The sequence below is a fragment of the Myotis myotis genome, unplaced genomic scaffold, assembly GCF_014108235.1.
Source record: "Myotis myotis isolate mMyoMyo1 unplaced genomic scaffold, mMyoMyo1.p scaffold_m19_p_11, whole genome shotgun sequence".
Lineage (NCBI taxonomy): Eukaryota > Metazoa > Chordata > Mammalia > Chiroptera > Vespertilionidae > Myotis > Myotis myotis.
The window spans coordinates 10,120,498-10,138,898 of record NW_023416315.1 but is presented as its reverse complement, the minus strand read 5'-3'; the positions used below and the strand labels follow the sequence as shown (position 1 = coordinate 10,138,898).

At 40.9% G+C, this 18,401-nt stretch overlaps 1 protein-coding gene across 1 annotated transcript in view; it reads left to right on the top strand.

Moving 5' to 3' along the window:
- The window catches only part of RALA (RAS like proto-oncogene A), a 41,748-nt gene extending 30,776 nt beyond the window's left edge, over window positions 1–10,972 (top strand). The window contains exons 4-5 of the mRNA XM_036327447.1: window positions 5,363–5,537; window positions 8,839–10,972. Of these exons, the coding sequence (XP_036183340.1) occupies window positions 5,363–5,537; window positions 8,839–8,961 (298 nt within the window). The 3' untranslated portion in view covers window positions 8,962–10,972. The remainder of the gene's footprint in view (window positions 1–5,362; window positions 5,538–8,838) is intronic.
- Window positions 10,973–18,401: the final 7,429 nt, after the last annotated feature.

Below are 18,401 nucleotides of genomic sequence, written 5' to 3'. Positions count from 1 at the left end.
CAAACCTGCAAAGTGCACCACAGGTGTCAGCTCCTCTGTGTAGTCTTCCTGGTCCTCCCCCTCAGGGTGGAATCCATTGTTTCTTCATCTCTGTTTGCTATGTACTTTCCCCAGCTCCAATAGCACTTATACTGAGCTTGATTTATAGGTAAAGATTCTTGAGAGCAGAACTCATTTCTTATCCATGTCAGTGTTCCTAGCACCTGTAATTGGCACAGTTGCTAGCATATCTATACTAATAAACGGGTAATATACTAATTAGAACAGACGTCTTCCGGACGACCATCTGGACGTCCTTCCGTGCTGGGGTCCAACCCCAGCGGGTCCAGGGGTTCCCAAAGGCATAGACGGAGTCGGCGAAGAAGGAAGGACACGGAGACAGTGTTCAGTTGATCAGCAGCCTAGCCAGGATCTCCAGCCAGGATCTCCAGCCAAGTTCTGGTCTGGATCTCCAGAGAGGTTCTGCTGTCTATTGTCTTGTTACATCCGTATTTATACCAGTTGATTATAATCCTGTCAATTTCTATTACAAAGGTTAGGGCGTTTCTTATCTCCATTCCAGGGAGTAAAGATTATGTAGCTTAAGCATGATTGTTTGTAGTTAAAGTGATTAACTACCCGCCTGGCACTTAGTTAAGGAGTTTTCATCCCCTCCCTGACTTCAGGGAAAAATCCCTACCTGGGAAAACAACCTTTCTCGGAGAGGTGACCTTGGTTAAAACACACAGCGCTAAGGGGAGCAAACATATTAAGAACAGTATGCTATATATGCCAGGTCCCTTGAAACATATGCTGTGCAGATGTTTCTTTCCTGCAGCAACTGTGTCAAGCAGCAAGGATGGACCGGCTTCCGGCACTTCCGGACAAAGCCATGGCGGCTGCTACGAGGCCTGGGCCAAGGCTCAGGCCAGCAGTGGCAGCAGCAGCGGGGGTAAAGGGGGCGGCACCTTCCCCTGATCCACCAGGTCGCCTCCCACAGAGGGAGGCCAGACTGCGGCTTAGGCCAGGGGCCAAGGCAGAGTCAGTTAGGGTTGATCAGGCCAGCAGGGGGGCAAGGTAGGGGCAATCAGGCCGGCAGGCAGAGGCAGTTAGGGGTGATCAGGCAGGCAGGCAGAGGGGTTAGGGGCGATCAGGCAGGCAGGCAGAGGGGTTAGGGGCGATCAGACAGGCAGGCAGAGGGGTTAGGGGCGATCAGGCAGGCAGGCAGAGGGGTTAGGGGTGATCAGGCAGGCAGGCAGGCAAGCAGTTAGGAGTCAGCGGTCCCAGATTGCAAGAGGGATGTCCCAGATTGGAGGGGGTGCAGGCCAGGCTGAGGGGACCCCCCTCCCCCATGTACAAATTTTGTGCACCGGGCCTCTAGTCTATAATAATAGCAGTGTACTATGCTAATTAGACCAGATGACCTTCTGGACAAAGCTGGGGCTGCAAGGGAAGCCCGGGTCCCAGGTGCCAGAGGGAAGCTGGTGTCAGCAGCCGGGGGAAGGAAGGCCTACTCTTGCACGAATTTCGTGCATTGGGCCTCTAATAACATATAATGCTTAGTAAACAATTGATAGAAATGTTAGTAGACTCTCTTGCTTTTTTTTGATTCACACTTTTATGTCAAAAATGAAGAAGCTGGACCAGTTTGTAAAGGTTCTTATTCTAAAAGTCTATAATGTAATACCCTCTTTAGCTCTATTTAAAGAGAGCATCACAGTAAGCAAATGTGTATGAATGTTCTAGACACAGCAGTATCTTTCTCTGACATCCAGGAAAGCAGCTAATAAAACCAACTTATTAATAACTTCAAAGAATGTTGCCTTCTCACCTCTGAACCCATTACGTCCAAGTTTTCCACGGCCATGTTTCTGATAGCATTAATCACACTGTAATTTCAATACTGGCTCTTCCTGAAGCACCTGACTCATAGTAGTTTTGTAGGTATTTATTAAGAAATAAATTTGCCCTAACCAGTTTCGCGCAGTGGATAGAGCGTCGGCCTGTGGACTGAAGGGTCCCAGGTTCGATTCCAGTCAAGGGCATGAACCTGGGTTGCAGGCACATCCCCAGTATGGAGTGTGCAGGAGGCAGCTGATCGATGTTTCTCTTTCATCAATGTTTCTAACTCTCTATCCCTCTCCCTTCCTCTCTGTAAAAAATCAATAAAATATATTTTTTTTAAATTTTTTTAAAAGAAATAAATTAATGATTATATATAATATGACCAGAAGTGCTAGAGTCACAAATTAGAGTTATTCTTACATTCCTGGTGGTTAGTGAGACTGAGTGGTAAGTCAGTTATTAACATCTTAGTTTAGGCCAGTGGTTGGCAGAGTGTGGCTCTTCCACAAAATACCACGTGCGGGTGCACATGTACAGTGCAATTGAAACTTCATGGCCCATGTACAGAAGTCAGTATTTTGTGGAAGAGCCACACTCAAGGGACCAAAGAGCCGCATGTGGATCGCGAGCCGCAGTTTGCTGACCACTGGTTTAGGCTGGTGTTCACAAAAGAAACTGGGTAAGAAAGTAGCAGCAAATTGGTGTTACCAGCACTGGGAAGATTGTGATTGGCCGAAATCCTCTTCACAGATACATCATAAATTTAATACCAATAATGCTGAGTGTTGAGATGCTTTTTGCAAGAGATCATGTGAGTGGTAGGAAACATAGCATTCTAGAACTGTACAGCTCAGCCTGTCACCCATATTCGGTACTCCATTAACATTTCTACTTTCTGAAAGAATGTTTAAGGTAACTACAAATCGGTGAAGGATGGAGGTGACTGTATGTATGGTCCGTAGTTTATTCATACTAGAAAAACTAATAATTCGGATCCAAAGAGTGTCCTGCAAGCATTGAGTCAGAGTGTTTATCACTTCATCAGTAACCAGGTGAATGTGGTACTAATGATGCTAAGACACACAGTTTTTACATTTTGTCATCTATTAAAATCAGGGCTGCATCATATTGTATGACATCTTAATTGGCAGCAATTTTTCTTAGTAGTTCATGAAATAAATAATGCATATCATTAGTGACTTCTTAAAAGTGTGTGTATGTTAAATATTATCCAAATTTATAAATGAAGGAACCAAAGCACACAAAGATTCAGTGACCTCCCCCCGGCCATGCAGTTAGGAGTGGCAAAGCAGTTAAAATCAGGAGGTCCCTATTCTTGCTTTTAAAAACTCTGCAATACTGGCTCTCGTTAAACAACTGATGGCTGTTTTATCACACCATATGGCCATCCCATTTCATGTTGTTAAAATGGAATATGGCGAATTTTCTTTTTAAAATGCAGCCCTTTCCCTACTGTGTATTTTTTAATGTATTAAACATTATTATGTAAGGCATTGTTTTTAAACTATGTAATTAAAGTATTTTATGACATCATATTGTATCACTAGTTACCTTGTTAGTATCAATCCTAACCCTCAGTTGAAACAACTAATTGAAAACATTTTCTCAGAAAGGTAAATGTCTTCATATGATCAACACTTTTCTCCCACCTTTCTTTTACCTCATCTTCTCCCACAGGTTGGCTCTGATGACTATAACTAGAATAAAGAGGTTTCCCTCTGCCAGTTTGTAACTTTGCCATGCAGGGGAAATGTCCTGTAACGTGGAGACCCTCACCATAATGCCCAGTGGACACCTTGGTGTTCATTCCGTATCAGAGGTAGGGGGCTCTTGTGATGACTAACTTTTGGGAACTAAACCTTTTGAACAGGGTTTGTTCCGTTAGACATTCCATTATGGGGAGGCCCCATAGTATCTAGTGTAGAAGTGTGTGTGTGCTCTGGAGTTAGATTTCTCAAACTCATATCCTACTTCTACTTAACTGTGACTAAGCAAAGTACATAAGTTCTCTGTGCCTCATTTTCCTTACCTGTAGTAGGACGATAATACTAGTATTATCTGTAGTTAGGGGTGAGGATTAAATCAGATAATAAATGGGAAGCACTTACAACATTTAAAGCACCTGCTGCATTGTGAGCACTCAAAATGTTAGCAGCAGTGGAGGTGGTGGCATCATTTAGCAGATGCTAAGAGCCACAAAATAAACTAACCTGGAAATAAACCAGGACAGATTGATACTGTGAAACGTCACGGTAAGAGTCCTACAAAATCAGATGCACCTGCTGATCTGTCACTCTAATCCAGGGGTCCTCAAACTTTTTAAACAGGGGCCAGTTCACTGTCCCTCAAACCGTTGGAGGGCCGGACTATAGTTTCAAAAAAAACTGTGAACAAATTCCTATGCACACTGCACATATCTTATTTTGAAGTAAAAAAACAAAATGGGAACAAATACAATATTTGTATTTGCATGTGGCCTGCGGGCCGTAGTTTGAGGACCCCTGTTCTAATCCCTTAATTTTCTGATTTTCTCTTAGTCTAAAGTATTTACATTTCTATAGTTTCAATGTCTCTTGATTTCAGAGGAGAGGCATCTGTAAGATAGTAAGCTAGTAAACCTATCTCACAAATTTCTCTTGTTTGTTGATTTTATAAGAAAACATCTTTCTCCAATGGATTAGTAATAATCCATAAGAGTAGCTAGCATTTCCTGAATATTTACTGTGTGCTAAGCACTTTATGTTTAATTCTCACAGCAATTGTATAAGGAAGATATTATTGTAGTCCTACTTTACAAATGAGAAAACTGAGGCAAAAAAAAAAGGGCTGTATTCAGAGTCGCATGACTAGGAAGGGCAGTGCTATCTTTAAAATTGGTGGCACTTTCAAAGCTGGAAACTCATCTCTAAATGCAAAATCTATACTAAAGAGCTGACTTCCAGATATTTCCAGCATGTGTGGGGCTTTAAAAACATTTAGTTGGATCTTTGATATGGTGTGATAAGAATGGCATTCTCTCCATTTGTGTCCTCCAAAATCCCATGACCCCAGTTTAATCATGCGAAAAGCATCAGACAAATCATAATAGATATTTTTCTACAAATTACCTAACCAGCACTCTTCAAAACTGTGAAGGTCATCAAAAACAAAGAAGGTCTGAGAACTGTCCTAGCCAAGTGGAATCTGAGGAGATAGGATGACAAAAGGTCATGTATCCTAGGTGGAATTCTGGAAAGCATTCAGGGGGAACTTGCATTTGATACTTTTATTTCGTACCTCATCTGCCATATTTTATACTGTCTTCCTTGGGGTATTTTTCCTTTTTCAGTTAAGTGAATGTGTAACTCAAATGGTTGATGGTAGAATAAGGAAGAAGTGCTGCACATTTCCTACTATGGAATAAATGAGCTGATTGTTATTATGCAGAAACAAATAAGTGCCAAAAGCAGGTGGCATTTTAATTATTTTAACAAGTACAGGTAATGTTAATGTTTCTTTCCCATTTTCTCTCATCCAGGGAGCAGATCTTAAGAGTAAAAGAAGATGAGAATGTTCCATTTCTGCTGGTTGGTAACAAATCAGATTTAGAAGATAAAAGGCAGGTTTCTGTAGAAGAGGCGAAAACCAGAGCTGACCAGTGGAATGTGAACTATGTGGAAACATCTGCTAAAACACGAGCTAACGTCGACAAGGTAAAGGTGGCCCGCTGTACTGCATGTTAAAAATAGGCTGATTTGATTTAACTCTGCTCCATTTTGTCCAGACATTCTGAGACTTTCAAATCACAATTTAATATGTGTTGATTTTTTTTGTCAGCCCTGAATGCTCAAGTGCAACATGTTAGGGATTTCTTACTTCACTTTGTCCCTTGGTTTCCAAGAGACATTACAACAGGAGACACCATAGCGAATGCACATTTTTGTTGTTGCACTGCTGGGATTCCTGGCTTGAATGCTTGCCCTTTTTTTCCCTCCCCTTTCTTTTCTTGATTGGTGGCTGGATGATTTAGAAGGAATTTTATCAGTCCGCAGAGCTGACACCTGTCTCCCCATTTAAGTTCTCAAAAGTGAAAGAGCCCTAGATTAGAGGATTTTTAAATCTCTGTATAACTCTACTCCCCATCCTCAACCTCTGTTTTGCCCTGAGTGGAAAGGGAAACTGCCTACCCTCTTTCCTTATAGTCCCACTTGGTTCAGATTGGTCTTTCCTGGAGACCGGGAGAGGAACACGCTACCTTGTTTCTAGGAGCCTTCCCAGGCGCATTTCATCCTGCTGCCAGCGATTGTCTTCAGTATTTAGGAAAACTGCCTGTTGGGCTGAGGCAACACAGGTGCTTAGAGCCGGGGTGGGGGAGCCTTTTTCAGCCCCCAACCATCTAGACCCCACCAAGTGCTTGATAAACACACATTTCGCCCTAGCTGGTTTGGCTCAGTGGATAGAGCGTTAGCTTGCGGACTGAAGGGTCCCTGATTCGATTCTGGTCAAGGGCACAAGCCCAGGTTGTAGGCTCGATCCCCAGTAGGGGGCGTGCAGGGGGCAGCCGATCAATGATGCTCTCTCATCATTTATGTTTCTCTCTCCCCCTCTCCCTTTCTTTCTGAAATAAATAAAAATAGGTATTTCTTAAAGACACAGATTCCTGGTCTTACTCCCCAGAGATTTTGATTGCTTTGGTTCAGGGTGGAACCTGAGAGTTTGCATACTGGTTGTCTCCCAGGTGGTGCAGACTGGACTGCTGAAGCCCACTGCCTGAGGAACAGCGCTGCTCTAGGTGGCCTCATGTTCTAGGGAACTCTCCTTGTGCTTGTAGATTTACAGCCCTGATCCAGAATTCAGAAGGTTAAAAACATTAGCAATTTTTTTTTGTTCACTTACTGTAGGTCTTAAGACAGTGTCATTACTATATCAAGCTGATTAAAGTTTTTTTAGTCACATGGTCAGATTCCTATAGATCCAAGATATCTGTACAAAATGAATGCTATAAAATTTCTCCTCAGTATACAAGTTTTCTCTAAAGTTATGGCCAATGTTTTTTAAAGTATTAATGAAAATATGTTTTAAGGTTGTACGTTTGGGGTTTTGAACGGCAGTATTGCACATTATCATAGCATTAGTGTATATATACTTTGTTTTCTCCTCACTGATGTTTTGAGCAGGTTGTAGAACATACTCTAAACCAGTGGTCAGCAAACTCATTAGTCAACAGAGCCAAATATCAACAGTACAACGATTGAAATTTCTTTTGAGAGCCAAATTTTTTAAACTTAAACTATATAGGTAGGTACATTGTTATTAACTTAATTAGGGTACTCCTAAGCTGGCCTTTGCTAAAATCATCCTCAATCTGATTGAGGTACGTTCGCTGAGGTCGACCCCTTCCAACTCTCCCATCCTCAACTCGTGCATGAATCGTGCGCGTGCAGGCCCCCCCCCCCCCCCCCCGTGTATCCCGTGGCCCGACCGACCGACACCCCCCACTTCTTCTAACGCCACTTCTTCAAAATAGACTCACCCAGGCTGAAAACCGACTTCTGTGCATGGGCCACGAAGTTTCAGTCGCACTGTATGCGCGAGCCCGCATGTGGTATTTTGTGGATGAACCACACTCAAGGGGCCAAAGAGCCGCCTGTGGCTCGCAAGCCGTGGTTTGCCAACCACTTCTCTAAACCATACGGTCTATCAAGTGGAAAACTATCATGTTTTGTCACAGAAAACAGATACTATCTCCCTACAAAATTCTGTCCTCATCTGGTTTCCAAATGGACCATTGGGTAGATGCTTCAGAGAGGCAGATTTAAATCCATCAGTGAATCCACCTTGTGAAAAAGCTTCGTGACCATCAGAGTTGTTAAGCTAGAGCAGGGGTCCTCAAACTTTTTAAACGGGGCCAGTTCACTGTCCCTCAGACCGTTGGAGGGCCGGACTATAGTTTAAAAAAAAACTATGAACAAATTCCTATGCACACTGCACATATCTTATTTTGAAGTAAAAAAACAAAACGGGAACAAATACAATATTTGTATTTGTATTTGCATGTGGCCCGCGGGCCGTAGTTTGAGGACCCCTGAGCTAGAGCCTAGCCTGTTCCAGGAGGCTATGCCTATCACAGAGGAATTACCCAGATTTAGAGGACCATCCGACATACCTGCTTGTGTACTGACTGGGTGCCAGGTTCATCTGATGACCTTCTTAATACCCTTGTAGCTAAAGGCTTTGGCTTTTTAATATTATTTTGTTTGCTTTTTCATTGTATATTGCTTATACAATATGCTTATTGTGCAAAAAAAATTCATAATTTGGAGGGAGAAGTATGAGGAAAAAGTGAGTCACTCTTCACCTAGATTCTACTTCCCTCCCCTTCCTGTAGGTAACCGCTGCCAACATGTATGTATCTTTCCAGGCGTTTGCTTGCATTTATAGGCCAGCATACAGAGTCTAAGGGAGAGTGTGTTTGCTTGTTTTTCCCCGTATAAGTGGGGTTTTTACAGTACGTAGTATATAAATGTATAGTGTGTTTATATATTATATGTATAGCATTTCTGTATATGATGATAGACAATTTCTGTGGTTTGTTTTTTAAATTGTACGATGGATAGGGCTTGTAGTTCTTTCCATGGCATTCTATATAGATGTACCACATTCTTTTTAGATCTGCAAAGTGTTCTATAATTAGGCTTTTTCATAATTCAGATGCAATCCATTGAGTTTTATCTTTGGAGCTGTCATCACTTTTATCTTAAAAATTGGAATGGAAAGACCGGGTTATATTATGTGAACATTTTTACCAAAAAATGTAATTCAGAAAATTTCCCAATTTTTACATTTTTCCAATATACGTAGAGAAGTAGACTTTAATTTTCCTCTCCCTATGCTCCTCAAACAGCCCTTAAATATTTTTTCTTATATTATGTCCAAGGGTTACTGCTGTGATTCCGACAAGTACCAAGCTCATACTATCTGTTTGCTTTATTTACCTTCTTTTCTTCTTTCTAGGTATTTTTTGATTTAATGAGGGAAATTCGAGCCAGAAAGATGGAAGATAGCAAAGAAAAGAATGGAAAAAAGAAAAGGAAAAGTTTAGCCAAGAGAATCAGAGAAAGATGCTGCATTTTATAATCAAAGCCCAAACTCCTTTCTTATCTTGACCATACTAATAAATATAATTTATAAGCATTGCCATTGAAGGCTCAATTGACTGAAATTACTTTAACATTTTGGAAATCGTTATGTATCACTAAAAGCATGAATTGGAACTTCACTGAAAGTCAGATTCGCTTTAAAAAGAAATTAATGAGGCTTCACAAGAAGCAAAGTTCAACTTACTTCATAATTGCCTACATTATCACGATCCTGAATGTAATGTATGAGCTTGTGTTTTGAGGGCAGTCTTTACTAAACTGTTAAAGGGGTGCGCTGGGGGTGGAGAGTGGGAGGTAAAGCTATTTTATATCATTTTAAAATGTTGTGGTCTCCTACTGCCTTGAAAATGACAATTGTGAACGATAGTTAAACTGTACCACTTTTTTTAACCATTATTATGCAAAATATAGAAGAAAAGTTATTGGCATGATTGTTGCATATAGTTATGAGAGTAATTTATCTGTGAACCTGCATTAATTACCTGGTGATTGACCTAGAAGAGTGGTGTAAACTTGCACATGGACATTTTTAAATATGCCTTAACTTAGAAACTAAAAATACCCAGTTACATCATTCTGGGTGTGTCCTCTTTGGTGCCATGGGCCATTACCCCGTGTGTCCTGGAGAGAGAGACTGCACCTGGTAAGGAATACAAAGGTTCTTGAGAAGTAACTGCTAGGGAGTCTGTTCAAATTTAAAATGTGTGCCATACTCTGGTTCTTCAAAGTAAGCTTCCAGAGCTCCTGAATGCTTTTAATTAACAGTACGGGAGCTTAAAACGAAGGGCCAGCATATACCTGTAAGATAGTTTTAGACTATGAGGATTCAACACCAGTTACATTTTAGTGAACCCTCTTTTTCTTTAAGATGCTAGTCGCTGGAATTCTCTTTCCACAAGTGGCAAGCATGTTAAGGTTTTTTTCTCCTTGGAGCAATCACAGGAAAAACATCAGTAGCATTAATGCATTTTTGCACTAGAACTTTGGGGAAATAGTCATGCTTGCCACCTGTTAAATTTTTTTTCCATCTTCATCACAGGATATGTTTTTATTGATTTTTAGAGGAAGGGGGTGGGAGGGAGAACCATCGGTGTGAGAGGAAAACATCCATCAGCTGCCTCCCATGTGATTGCCCTGACTGGGAATCGAGCCTGTAACCTTTTGGTGTACAAGATGACACTGACCAACTGAGCCACCCGGGAGGGCACCACCTGTTAATTTCTAAACTTGTACTCATGAGATTACATTTTGGCTATATGGGCGTTATTAGGTGTATTGTCTCCTGTTTGTGTTCATAATGAACACTGTAGCTATATTTTCCTTAAAGTTAACATCAAGCAATCAAACCTGAGTACAGTGCAGAAAACAAGCATGCACAGGTAAAACCTTAGGCCTGTGTCACCATTGTGTGGGGTGCCCACTGGAAGAATTCTAGCATGCTATTTAGGAACATAATTTCAGTGGGAAATCTACCACTGTCCGATTTTTCTTTTATTTTTTGGAACGGAGCTAAGACAATTGATTCGCAGAGTTTTTCTTTCTTTTTGCTCAGTCCTAATTTCAATAGTTCAGGCATTCCAGGTAACAGACGTGTAAGTAAAGTTAACAAAAATAGGCTTTTTAGAAACTCAGCTCTTTAGATATTGCACCTGGCTTGTTATGTTAAATACTTGTCCTGAAAGGGTTTGAGATGTACATCTTTTATTTGGTATTTTTCATAGGCTATGCCATGTCAGAATTAAAGTACCAATGTCACACCGGCCCTGTGGGCCCTGCGCTCTCCATGTGTACTCATTGTGGTCTTATTTAACCAGGGGTCCTAACCACTAACATTGTGACTTTGCTTTGAGACCTTTCCTCTCCTGGGTACTGAGGTGCTATGAAGCCAACTGACAGACACATCACATGTCTTAGGCTGATGCCACTACCCAGTTGCTTTATTTGCAATTTGAGCCATTTAAAGACCAATAAACTTCCTTTTTTAAAAATGTTTGTGGTGTTACTTGATGTTTACAATATGACATGTAAAATTCAGATTTATCAACCCTGGGTATCTTTACCAGAGATTTAGAAAACAACTAGATCTTTTGAGCTATCTGTTTTTGAGACTTCTTTTGTGTGACACCAGATTTCCTAAATAACAGTGTTATCATTGCTCAGGTTTAGTCGAGGCTCAGAAATAGAAGAATCCCACGCGCACAATTACATAGAAGGTACTCAGGCTGCCGTGAAATTCACAAAATTGTGCATTAGTTTTAGAATACATTAAACTCTAGAATGAATAGAGTGACAGCTTCATATTCATGTGCAAAACAGAAGCCTCCCCTCCCCCTGAGACTATTTAATTTCCAAATTGTTGCTGGAGTAACCACCCTGTTACCATTTCACCAAGTTTCAGCCCATTCTCTCTCACATTCGGGGTCTGGTGAGAAAGAGTGGCCTGTTAACTATCAAACAGCCTGTGGGTTAGAAACGATTGATCCAGTACTGAGCACAGTCTTTCAAAATTCAGTTCATTTAGGTATTAGAAATCTCCTTTAGCAGATACTTTGGCAGTCAGAAGTGGCAGGTCAATAGAGGTCTTCATACCTTTAGTTTTCAGTACATTTTTATGGACCACCTCCTGTGGGCACTACTGGGAATCCAACAGGCCAGGTGAGGGACATGAGTTACGAGCCACATGCATTAGGAGAGAAAATGAAGGTAAGAGATTAAGTTTAGTTCTTACTCTAGGCTAGACCTACTTATGATTTTCAACCCTAACAATAATGGCAGCAAGCTCACAGTGCATCTAATAACAAGATACTATATATACATTTACATTTCATAACCCTATGAAATAGGTGCTATCGTTAACCCCTGTTTTGCAGATGGAGAGCAGTTGAATAACTTTCCCAGGGCTACAAAGCTAGTAGTAGTGATTATTAACTGAAATTGGAAGCAAAGTAGTCTGGCCCCCAAGTCTATGCTCTTTATCACTGCAGAGTGGAGACTAGAATTAATTATGGAGTAGCCTATACTAAGGTGGGAAATGCCTGGTTTCCCCAAGGCCGTGGCCACTTGTTCAGTGATTGTCTTCGGAGAGCTTGCAGAGGCTGCTTTGCACGGAAGAGGCGTTTTGTCATGACGGCCTGGCTGTTAATAGATGAGATGCTGGGCGGGAGAGCCAGGCGCAGAGCTCAAATGTAGAGCCGGGCCTTGCCGTGCTTTTTCCATGACCTCAGTAAAGAGGCAGCATTTCTCTGGCAGGTCACCAGCTTTCATCCCATACGTTTTTAACTGCAGAATAATTTCCTATTCCTAGCCTTTGCTCCAGCAGCCCTGCATGCAGCTGTGGTGGGCTGCAGATGCATGGCCAGCGGGTGGGGAGGAAGGTTCGGTCATCTGCATTCTCGATCTTTAAGAAACTCCGTTTCTGGGGATAGAGGGCGGGCAGGGCACTGAACATCTGTTTAAGAGGCTGAAAGACCTGTCATTCACTTTCATGGTTAACGTAATAGAAGGACAAGGTGGCTTTTATCAAAAGCTCCAAGGAACATAAACAGCTGAAGTGCTTGGTGCTTCACCTAGGACCTAGCAGAAAATGCTCCTAAGGGCAGAGTGTGTGGGAGGACCAAAAAAAAAAAAAAAGGTCGGCAAGGCTTGTTTAATTGGAAGGTAAAGGAGCAGGTCTGAGAGCTGACGCCTGGGCTTCTGCGGAAAGGAGCACCTCCATGGGCGGGAACGACTTTCAGGCTGCAGCCCCGACAGTTACAGCACCTGCCAGCTCTGATTGTGGACTCGTCCTTATCACGACACCAGAGCCTCCCGTACAACACTCTTCATAGCAATGACATTTACTGCCGCAGGTGCTTAATACCTGCGGGTGCCTCTGGACTGTGACTTCAATGCGTTAGCTGCAGTCTGCTTTTCCCCGTCATGGCCCCTTGGTAGCACAGGCCAGGCACACATGCTAATGCGCAGCAAGTATTTGTTGGGGTGAATAGGATTGGTAGAGATTTGTAAAAAAATAAAAGTAAAGAAATTTTAAAAAGGCGCAAAGAAGCCTTCAAACCAGAAAAAAGAGAGACAGATTCTGTGACCAGTGTAAAGCAACATGGGAAGTGCTATCAAGGTGTGAAAAAGTCCTGTCAGATTTAAAAAGTGGGGAGTCTGAGTTACATCCATGGAGCAATGTTATCTATATAGCTTGTTACTATAGACAATTTAGTTATTCATAAGAGTGAAGAGAATAATGGTATAATAGACCCCGGGTACCTTTCATCCAGTTTCAGTAAGTATTAATATTTTCCCAAATGTTTTCATCTTTTTTCCCCAACTCCACTTTTTTCTAGAGTATTTTCAAGTAACTCCAAGGAATTATATCACTTTACCCATAAATACTTGCATCATTCCACCCATAAATACTTCAGTATGCACCTTCAATAGGTCAAGATGATTTTTGTTCATAAACATCACATCTAACAAAATATTTTTAATATTCTCTAATACCCAATCTATATTCAAGTTACTGATGTTTTCTCAAAAAAAAATTATAATTTGAATCGGGATCCAAATGTGTCTCCATGTATTTTATTACATGTTTAAGATTTTTTTAATAGGTTTTTGTGTTAGAATTTTAGATTTACAGAAAAGTTGCAAAGAATTCCTATATATCTTTCCTATATACTACTAACGTTAATACAATCAGGGTCACAACTAATAAATTAACATTTGTACAAAAGACAATTAGTTAAACCACAGACTTTATTAACTTTCACCAGTTTTTCCAGAAACTTTTTCTGTTTCACAGTCCAATCCAGAGTCTGCATTGAATTTAGTCTTCATATCTCCCTAGATTCCTCCGGTCAATGACTGTTCCTAATAGAGATGAACTGAAAGTATGTGGCTGGGACACAGAAGACAATAAGTGTGAAAGGTCTGCCCACCTTACCCTCACCTGCTACTTGTCTAAATCCCACTCCTGCTCAAGGCCCACCTCAAACATTCCTCCTCTTTGCAGTTGTAGGCAATTGAAAAACAAAATAGTGGATCTTATATTCAAAATTATGTGGCTGTTGGCCATTGTATGGGAAAACACACATGTTGGTGAGCGCTTTGGCAGGATCTACTAAAATATAAAAAGCCCATACCTTAATACACAAAGTTTACTTTTTCTGTCTCTCTAAAGCAGGGATGTGGGACTTTTTTTCTGCCAAAGGCCATTTGGATACTTCCAACATCATTCGTGAGCCATACAAAATTATCAGCTTAAAAATCAGCCTGCTGTTTTTGCTCAGACATTTAATTAACTCACCGCTAATGCCTTGGTAGGGCCAGACTAGGATTTCTCGGGCCTTCTGCGGCCGGTTCCCCACCCCTGCTCTAAAGAAACGATTGCAGAGTCACGTACCAGGTGTGGTTTATTGTAGCCGTTTCCCAGAGGAACACTAGCCACTACCTAGATGCCTAGGAACAGAGGAATGACTCAACAGAATGTGTCATAGTCATACAGTGACTTACTGACTGTACAGTAGTTTAAAGAAACAGACTGATGATGTTTATCAGCACAGGAAAGCACTTTTCAACCAGTGTGCGGCAAGGATTTTTAAAACATGCAATAACTGACTAGTCAGAGTGCTGACCTCTTTTCCTTTAGATTATCAAATTTAGAAATGAAAACAGTCAACAATGGTCATCTGGTGAATGAATCAAAATTATACCTTTTTTTGTCAGATTGGCAAAAAATATATTTTTTGGTGTGCTACAGAATTTTAGTAATTAGTTTATGTGTGCCATGAGACGAAACAGATTGAAAACCACTGGCATGGAGAAATCCCTAAAATATTTTTGAGTCAAAAATGCATTTTGCACTGTGATACAAATAATACAACTATTTTGCAAAACATATTTCTAAAACAACACTATAGGCATTTTATGAATTTGTATATTTTGAGAAAAGTATTTTTAAATATCTAGATAGCTATACCTCAAGTACATAATAACGGTTACCTCTGGGAGGATGGTGGAATAGGAAAGGATTTGCGGGTTTAAACTTTATCTTATATTACTATTTTGGAATTAAGAATGCATTCATGTTCTTCTTACATAGTTGAAATTAATTTTTCAAAGTATATGATTATGCATAGCCAGCAAAGGCCCTATATCTAGAATATATTTTTTAATTCAAAACAGTAAAAAAAATTAGAAAACGGAAAAAAGACAAACAGATATTTCACTAAATGGCAAATAAACATATGAAAAGATGTTCATCATCATGCCACTTGGGAAATTCAGATTAAAGCCATAAGATACTACTATGCACTTATTATAACAGATAAATTAGAAGTAACACCAAATGTTGACAAGGATGCAGAGAAACTAGATTTCTCCTACATTGCTGGAGGGGGAATATAAAATGGTACAGCCCATTTGGGCAATTTATTAACAAATCTGGAAAGCATTTTGTCAATTTGTTAAGAAAACTAAACATGCATTACGCAGTAATTGCACTCTTAGACATTTATCCTAGAGAAATAAAAACTTATGTTCACACAAAACCTGCATACAAATGTTCAAAGCAGTTTTATCCATAATAACAAAATACTAGAAAGAACCCAAATGTCCCTCATTGATGAATAGTTAAACAAACTCTAGGACATCCATAAAGCAGAATGGATATCAACAATAAAAAGGAATAAACTATGTTCATTTACAGCATTATTTACAATGGCCAAGATTTGGAAACAACCTAAGTGTCCTTTGACGGATAATTGGATAAAGATGGGGAGGAGACACACACACACACACACACACACACACACAGGAATAATACTACTTAGCTATAAAAGAAAAAAAAAAGATGGAATATTGCCATTTATAACAACATGAATGAACCTTGAGAGTATGATGCCAAGTGAAACAAGTCAGATGGAAAAGGACAAGAAACATATGATTTCATTCATGGGATATAAACTCAAAAGCAACAAACAAGAAAAACAAACAAATTCATAGACAGAGACAACAGAATGGAAGTTAACAAAGGGGAAGGGGGTTGGAAGAAGAAGAGAATAAGGGTGTCAAGTGGGTGGTGACAGAAAGACTAGAATTTGGGTGGTGAGCACACAATAGAGTATATAGATGTCATATTATAACATAAACCTGAAATTTACATAATGTCATTAACAAATATTATACCAATACATTTAATTTTTTAAAAAGAACAACCTACAACCAAGATGGCGGCATAGGTTAACGCCGGAGTTTGCTGCCTCGAACAACCACTTCAAAAGTGAAACTAAAAGACGGAACGGACATCACCCAGAACCACAGGAACACTGGCTGTGTGGAAGTCCTACAACTAGGAGGAAAGAGAAACACATACCGACACTCAGAGGAGGTGCAGTGCTGAAGTCAAATACTGAGGTGCGGAGTGCATGCAGAGCAGGCTGGTGGCTGAGGGTCCGGTTGGCGTTTTCAATTGGGAGGGAGTCGCAGACTCTGAGCTCCAGATCCGGGCGAGTCTTTAGGGACCCTGACTCAAACAGGAGAAGCGGTACTGTCTAGCTTCGGTCCGAGCGAGTGCAGCTTTCTCTCCGAGGTTTGCAGCGGTTGCTGGGACTCAGAGAGGCAGAGCCCCTGGGGACAGGACTGAGAGCAGCCATAACTGCTCTCTCTCGGCCCACCCTTTGATCCCCTGCAACCCACCCGCCCCGCCCAAGCCCTGCACAGAGGCATTTGCCGGATAGCCTCAGGCAAATGCCAGATTAGCACCTCCCTAGAGGACAGAAGTTCTCTCACTGCAGACACAGCTGATTCTCACAGCCACTTGGCCTGGAGGTCAAACCCTCCCTGGTATTAGCTACAACAATCAAGGCTTAACTACAAGACTGAGCACAAAGACCACTAGGGGGTGCACCAAGAAAGCATAACAAAATGTGGAGACAAAAAAAACAGGACAAAATTGTCAATGGAAGATATAGAGTTCAGAACCACATTTTTAAGGTCTCTCAAGAACTGTCTAGAAGCCGCTGATAAACTTAATGAGATCCTCGAGAAATCTAATGAGACCCTCGATGTTGTGATAAAGAACCAATTAGAAATTAAGCATACACTGACTGAAATAAAGAATATTATACAGACTCCCAACAGCAGACCAGAGGAGCCCAAGAATCAAGTCAAAGATTTGAAATACGAGGAAGCAAAAAACACCCAACCGGAAAAGCAAAATGAAAAAAGAATCCGAAAATACGAAGATAGTGTAAGGAGCCTCTGGGACAGCTTCAAGCGTACCAACATCAGAATTATAGGGGTGCCAGAAGATGAGAGAGAGCAAGATATTGAAAACCTATTTGAAGAAATAATGACAGAAAACTTCCCCCACCTGGTAAAAGAAATAGACTTACAAGTCCAGGAAGCACAGAGAACCCCAAACAAAAGGAATCCAAAGAGGACCACACCAAGACACATCATAATTAAAATGCCAAGAGCAAAAGACAAAGAGAGAATCTTAAAAGCAGCAAGAGAAAGAAACTCAGTTACCTACAAGGGAGTACCCATACGACTGTCAGCTGATTTCTCAACAGAAACTTTGCAGGCCAGAAGGGAGTGGCAAGAAATATTCAAAGTGATGAATACCAAGAACCTACAACCAAGATTACTTTATCCAGCAAAGCTATCATTCAGAATTGAAGGTCAGATGAAGAGCTTCACAGATAAGGAAAAGCTACAGGAGTTCATCACCACCAAACCAGTATTATATGAAATGCTGAAAGGTATCCTTTAAGAAGAGGAAGAAGAAGAAAAAGGTAAAAATAAAAATTATGAACAACAAATATGCATCTATCAACAAGTGAATCTAAGAATCAAGTGAATAAATAATCTGATGAACAGAATGAACTGGTGATTATAATAGAATCAGGGTCGTAGAAAGGGAATGGACTGACTATTCTTGGGGGGGAAAGGGGTGTGGGAGATGCGGGAAGAGACTGGACAAAAATCGTGCACCTATGGATGAGGACAGTGGGTGGGGAGTGAGGGCAGAGGGTGGGGCGGGAACTGGGAGGAGGGGAGTTATGGGGGGGAAAAAGAGGAACAAATGTAATAATCTGAACAATAAAGATTTAATTAAAAAAAAAAAACAACCTAGATCAGCGGTTCTCAACCTGTGGGTCGTGACCCCTTTGGCGGTCGAACGACCCTTTCACAGGGGTCGCCTAAGACCATCCTGCATATCAGATATTTACATTACGATTTATAACAGTAACAACATTACAGTTATGAAGTAGCAACGAAAATAATTTTATGGTTGGGTCACAACATGAGGAACTGTATTTAAAGGGCCAGAAGGTTGAGAACCACTTACCTAGATAAATCTGGTATTCATTTTCTATTACTACTGTAATAAATTGCCACAGACTTAATAGCAACACAAATTTA